The sequence below is a fragment of the Rhea americana genome, unplaced genomic scaffold (genome assembly GCF_003343005.1).
Source record: "Rhea americana isolate MKP2758 unplaced genomic scaffold, rheAme1 scaffold_411, whole genome shotgun sequence".
NCBI lineage: Eukaryota > Metazoa > Chordata > Aves > Rheiformes > Rheidae > Rhea > Rhea americana.
In genome coordinates, this window is record NW_028186548.1 from 211,492 (window position 1) to 217,901 (window position 6,410).

At 57.1% G+C, this 6,410-nt stretch overlaps 1 protein-coding gene across 2 annotated transcripts; it reads right to left on the minus strand.

Moving 5' to 3' along the window:
- Positions 1-1,308: 1,308 nt before the first annotated feature.
- Positions 1,309-6,134, minus strand: LOC146590311 (myosin light chain kinase, smooth muscle-like). 2 transcript variants are annotated; one of them, XM_085314790.1, is made up of 11 exons: positions 5,941-6,134; positions 5,181-5,325; positions 4,675-4,762; positions 4,330-4,533; positions 3,810-4,027; positions 3,283-3,406; positions 3,057-3,209; positions 2,694-2,814; positions 2,509-2,599; positions 1,961-2,092; positions 1,309-1,727 (listed from the first exon to the last, which is right to left on the minus strand). In XM_085314790.1, the coding sequence occupies exons 2-11, from the start codon at positions 5,194-5,196 to the stop codon at positions 1,507-1,509; spliced, it is 1,368 nt and encodes a 455-aa protein (XP_085170916.1). In that variant the 5' UTR covers positions 5,197-5,325; positions 5,941-6,134; the 3' UTR covers positions 1,309-1,506. The 2 variants fall into 2 exon arrangements, with proteins under 2 accessions (XP_085170916.1, XP_085170915.1); XM_085314789.1 differs by lacking the exons at positions 1,309-1,727; positions 2,509-2,599 and having other exon boundaries at positions 1,973-2,098.
- Positions 6,135-6,410: the final 276 nt, after the last annotated feature.

Genomic DNA, 6,410 nt, shown 5'->3' on the forward strand with positions numbered 1-6,410 from the left:
GCTGTAGACAGCCCCCAGCTCTGTGGGGCTAGGGCTGACAAGCTGCTGGCCAGCCTCTGGCTCTTGAGGGTGGCCTCATACTGCACTGAGTCTCACAGCTGTATCCTGCAACAYGCGCTTCTGCTGGTTTAGAGATGAAGTAAGCAGTAGAAACCACTCCCTGAGCGGAAAGAGGAAGTCTTCGTACAACTTGCGGTAGTAGGTGGCATCCAGCTCACTGCAGAGGAGCTGTCCCACAACTTGTCAAGTCTTTGTCTCATCCTGTGACAAGCACTTCTGACAGTGACCATTTGTACMCAAAAGCAGCCATCAGCAATTGAGACTGTGAATATTAACAGACTCTTGCCACAAAAATATCAGTCAGGCCTGAGCTTTGGGGCTAAAGCACAGGTGACAGCAGCAGGAAGCTGTCTTCGCATGGTGGTCACAAGACAGGAAGGTAGCTGCATCCCTCCCTTTCTTAGCCCAACGGAAGAGTAGATCAGAGCCATTAAATACCCCATCCAAGGAGCCACAGACACTTGTCTAACATTTCCAGAGGCCGTAGGGCACTAGATTCTGCCACAGAAGCCTCATACCATGGTGTTCATTGGCTGCTAAAGAGTATGGAAGAGCTATCCAAAAACCAAAAAAAAAATAGCAGTTTTTTTTTTTTCGGGGGGGTTATTCAGTTGCCAGTGCAGCTGCACCCAGGAGCTTTGACAGCTGATGTCGCTTTGTCTGTGCCACGCGAGTGATCTCAGTCAAAGCACACTGATGCGTGGCCGAGTAGTGATTGTGAGAGTGGTGAATCARTTTTGTTCAATGAAAATACCACCTTCCTCTTTCCCCCTCCTGACCTAGTCTCTTYCTTCTTGGGGGCACACAGTTGGAGAGGCTAGAAGGGAGGTCAGCGCAGGAGGGGAAGGAAAGGTTTACTGCCCTGCACTAGTGTTTTTTGGTATGACCACACTCCTGGCCCTGTCCTGCATCCCATTTAAGCCAGGACATGCTTGCAAGCGCTCTGGCTTTGGCATTTGCTAGGGGAGAGCAGCTCCCAGCACAGTTTGAACAGGAGGTGGTTTTCACTGCAGCAAAACATGAATGCTGCAGCCAGCTCATTTCCAGAGCCAAAGCAGAGGCTGCTCTGCCTCACAGCACCAGGAGCAGGGAAAAACCAGAACAGCAGCAGGGCCAGGGTTGCCAAAGCTTGATTTCTACAGGAATAGCTCCTCCAGCTGAGGCTGGAAATCCCGCTGTAATTTGTCTGCTTGGGCAGTTCTTTCCCACCCATTTATCTGCTTCTAGGAAAACAGAGCCACTGAGAGAGTACAGAAGTCTTCAGTGCTTTATTGGCCTTGTGAAACACAGGGAGCAGAGGTCAGCSCACCAGAGGGTAGTCCTGGGGTCTGGGCCTACAGTAGGACAAACCACCAAGTCCTGGCAGAGGAGGGAATTAGGCCATAATCTCCTCCAGTCCCAGCAGACCTCACWGCTGAGAGAAGGCCTTGTCCCCTGGCACCAGCTCTAGGTGGCCTTGCATAGGGGCAGCACAGCCACCATAGCACTAGTCTCCACCTCTCCTGTGGCAGTGACAGCCCTGCACACATACCGCCCTGCATCCTCCATCACAAGCTCCGAGATGRTGAGGCTGCAGCACCCGTCAGCCCCACGCTTGATGTGGACACGGGGACTGTCCTCTATGGGAGCRCAGTCCTGGAGCCAGATGACCTCCAGAGCCAAGGCACCTGCAGCAGACAGAGAGAAGCAGCTGCGTTAAAGCAGGGATGTAGCTCACTCCCTTGCAGTGAGAGCTTCTGCAGGGGAAAGCCAACCCCAGGGCACTGCTGGCTCTGCAGGACATACTGCCTGCTTGTTTGCACACTGTTACTGGTGCCACACACAGCTCAGCTTGTTACCACCCCAGACTGTAGCTGCCCTGGTACCCTGCACCACTGCTGGAGGGGCTGGCAGGACTCACCTTCGATGCGGCACTGGAGACAGATGCTCCCACCTTCCACCTCCTCTTGATCAGTCAATGGCTGTGAGAAGCTGAGGCCCTGCTGGGATGGAAGGGCAAAGGCTTGGTCCTCCTCTGGGCTGTTGTGCTGGTCTGCAGCTGGATAGACAGAGAAGCAGGTGAGAAACCTGCTGCTTTCAAACCTCCCTCTGCTGCCTGAGAAATAGGTAACAGATCCCAGCAACCCAGGAGGTGGTATCAAATCACCACCCCAGGGACTGGGGAGAGAGTGGCAGGCAGGAGAGGCTGCCAAGGCAGCTCAGAGCACTGTGGAGCTGGACATGTGCCAAGGCTCCATCAGAGACTGCTTCTCCAGGCTGAGGATGCAAAGGACTTCAGGGCACTAAAGCTCGGCAAAGAGCAGAAACACCCAGCTGGGCGTATGCCAGAGCAGGGCCCAGGTGTTTGGTGGCACTGGGGCAGGTTGGATTCAAGGTGGAGAATGCTGCCAGGGAGCAGCAGAGAGAACAGGTAGGGTCGTCAGGGTCAGCACTTGCCGGGTCCATCACCTTCCTCATCCTGGGTGTCTGACACTTTCCTGTCCAGATTTGGGGAGCGTAGGGTCAGTCTGTTGAGAGCCAGCAGGGCTTTTCCTGTTTTCTGGAGCAAAGAGAAGGAGCACTGTCCCAGCAAAGAAATCTCCAGCCCCATGTCCTCAGCTCCCCACCCTGAGCACCTTCCCCCCGACACGTACCTGCCACTTGCGGCGRGTCAGGAACTGCTTAATCCTCTCCTTTGACAGCACTTTTGTGCTGCTGGGCACCAGCTGCTGCAGCCAGGGGTGCAACAGAGCCTCTTTGCTGGAGAGCCGGCACCTGGGGGGGGGGCAAATAGGACAGTTCAGGGGGMTTCATTGGGCTCAAGCCCTTGGAGGCTGGCACAGCCCCAGAGGACAGCTCTGAGCACAGGTCTGCAGCTTGCAGGGGCTGTGCAGGCGTTGCACTCAGCATGGCAGGGCATGCCCATGCCCAGGCTTGGCCTTCAGCTCCCCCAAAACTCAGTTCAGCTCCACCTCCAACACCACAGACATACGCTGCACACGTTCCCCAGGTCCTACCGGGCATCCTTCTGCAGCAGCTGGCTGATGAAGTCTTTGGCCTGCTGGGAGATCTCTGAGAAGGTCTCCTCTTCAAACTCCCACCGGGCAGCTGTGATGTTGCTTAATGTCTCCATATCATTATCCCCCTGAAAGGGCGACTCCCCACTCAACCTGAAGTGACAGCAGACATCAGTGGTGACTCAGCCCTCTCCAGACTGACTGCTGTCTGCAGAAAGCCACTCACAGGATATAGCAGATGACACCAATGCTCCACATGTCTGTGGTGAACCCCACGGGCTCAAAGGAGACCACTTCTGGAGCCATAAACTCAGGAGTCCCGTGCAGCACCTTCACAGGGTTGCCTGGAACTACAGAGAAGACAGATCTTGGGACAGGTCTCCAGAGGTTCCTCCCCAGCTGGGCTTTCTCTGGGGCAGCCCAGCCCAACTTCAGTAGCCCACATGCCTTGGCCACACTGCCAGCTGCTGGCACCAGTCTTGCCAACTCTGCCTGGGCCAGGGGAGAGGAAGCCCTGGTGTCCAAGTGGGGTGCCCCCACCCAGTGTCCACTGCARGTCTTAATGCTCTCCTAGGGGTTATCTGGGTGCTGAGCACTCAGAGCCAGGCCGCAGGGCTACGCATTCTAGAGATGCCTCCTGGAGGATGCAGGAAGCATCTAAGTCTCTTCTGATTTTGCTGGATTGGGCCCCAAAGCAGGTCTGTGATGGTGRCAGTCCCTGCCCCAGTTGCTCAGGTGTTTCCCTGTACACACCCAGTTTCTGTGCCAGGCCAAAGTCGATGATCTTGAGCCAATGGCTGCTTGGGCTGACGCAGACGATATTCTCAGGTTTGAGGTCCAGGTGGACAATGGCCTGGCTGTGCATGTACTGGAGTCCCTCCAGGATCTGCCTCATGTACTGGATGCTGCTGGGCTCTGTGTGCTCAAAGTCGTCATCCACAATCCGTTCAAAGAGCTCCCCGCCTGCGATGCTGGGGAGCAGATAGGACTGGGTCAAGATCTTGGGGCCTCTGCTGGGGTTTGCCAGCCCCTAGGGAGCTGAAACCCCACTGGGGAGCCCTGTGGGCTCCCTCTTGTGGGTTGCCCTCTGGAGTGCATCTTGGAGAGCCTGTGTCCCTCAAGGTCCATAGGCTCCTGATCCACATTACCCCACTCCAGGGCCCCAGGTGCAGAGGCCTCTTCCCACCTTAGAGGTTCTTCCTAGTTGCCCCAGAGCAGGGCCAAGAGGCAGCTCTGCTGACCCCAGGCTCAGCTTTCTCCCTCCTTTACTCACTACTCCATCACCATCACCAGCTCCTTGGGGCTCTGGAAGGCAGCAAGACACTGCACGAGACGTGGATGATGCAGCAGGTTCATGAGTTCCACCTCTGCCTGAGCCGCCTGCCTCTCTTTGGCTGTCCGTGTCCGGAAGTACTTCCCAGCCCGGATCTTCCCGGTGGCCTTTTCCTGTAGTCTGTACACCATCCCGAACTTCCCCCTGAGATGGGRCAAGCAGAAGGGATGGGGGAGCTGCCACGACCACCCTGCATCCCACCTGGTGTGAGAGCTGGTAGTCCTGCCCCATGGAGCCCAGCATTGGCATCTCAGAGTGAATGGAGACTCGGGGACCCTGACTTACTCTCCAAGCTTCTCCAGCTGTGTGTACACATCCAAAACCTTCTCCTGGCTGTTGATGGTAACATCACAGTATTCAAAAGCTTCCTCACCTGCTTGGAAGGAGAGAGAGGTGGCCTGGGCATSGATCCTGCAGGATCCACACCCAAGCTACACACCTGAGACCGACTGCCTTTGCTTGCCCAGTCCTCATTTCTCTGTCCCCTTTGGTGCATCTGAGCCACCTGCTTTGGGTTTCATTGCTGTCCCTGCACGCCGTGGCTTGGYGGGTTGGGGTGCTCCTGCAGTGCATGCCCCCGGAGCAGCCCTGCACCCTGCGGTTGCCGCATKTCAGTGGTTTGCGGTGAGAAATGCCTTTCAGAACGGCTTGAGGCAGCAAAGGTTGAGCAAAGGGGCCRGGGAGAGCATTAAATGGGTCAGGACAGGAGACCAGCACAGAGTTGGAGGTTAAACTGRCAGCGGGGTCCGTATGCTGTGTCCRTCCTAGGGCAGACTGGGGCTAAGTCATACCTTCTGGCTGGGACATTGTGGTGCTGCTGGCGCCTCGCTGGCTGCTGGGCCAGGGGTGAAAGTCAGGACCAATGCAGGATTTGACCCTGGGGCTCCTGGCAGTCAGGGGCCTCCCAGTACGACTGCTCTGGCTGCTCCCTGGGCTCTGCAAAGGGAAGACACGAGGACAAGAACATGGTGCTGGACTTGTAGGAGCTACACAGCCCTGGGCATTCGCCRTTCCTGGAGTACCAGCCATGCCATCTCGCAGCCAGGGCATTGGTGCCGGGCCAGCAGCCCTGCCTGCTCGGTGTGTCCCTGCACTTCACCAGCTTCAGCTCTGCATCTCAGCCCCAGCTCCTGCAGAGCCCTGTGCTTCCTCCACGAGCACTTTCCTCCACCAACCTCACTTGATCTCCCCATGCTGCAAAAGCTGACATCCTGATGGACCCCAAGAGACCTAGCAGATATGCAAGGCCAGGTCCACGCAGCTTGCGGAGATGGGAAGCAAGTTTAAAGCAATCCTTTTCCCTCAGATAGGACAAGATCTCTTTCCAGAAGCAGCAGCTCCCCTGGCTAAAAGCCATAGCCTTCCTCAAGCTTCTTGCATCAGCTGGGAAGTCCCCCAGAAAGGTCTACGTTTTAAGGCAACGGAGCTGTTTCCTTCTGCACGTCCCCTCCCCAGTCTGCCCACGAGAAGCAGGGACAARCCAGAGCTCAGGGCAGCAGTGCCCCAGGGTGCTAGGCAGAGGTGCCCAGCGTGCCAAGCCACAGTGCTGACCTGCTGCCGTCTGATCCCTTCCCAGGCCACGGGCGAGTTCCTGATCCTTCGCGTCCTGCCAGGCTACTACTTAGATGCTGGCGTCCTGAGTGAGCTGGAGAGGAGAGGGAGACGCTGACACAGGGGATCCCCGAAGGCACACGGCCTAGACAGGGTCTGCTCTTGGACCGAAAGCCCACCTGGCAATGGGGACACAGCCGGGAACCTCTCTCCCGCACCGGAGCGGCAGTGTGAGGAAGAGCCCTCGCTCTCTGCTCCCTTTCCTTCTCAGGCACAATGGAGCATTTCCCCTTGTCCAGTTTCCCGGCACGGGGATAAACACATCCTGGCACAGGCAGCGCTGCCGAGCTGGCCAGTGGCCACGCAACCTCCACCGCCCTCCCTGAGCCGGTGCCTGTCTCCGCGGGCCTGGTCCCAGCCACCCAACACAGAGTCTGAATGGGGGCTTTAGGCCCACGACAAACGGATCT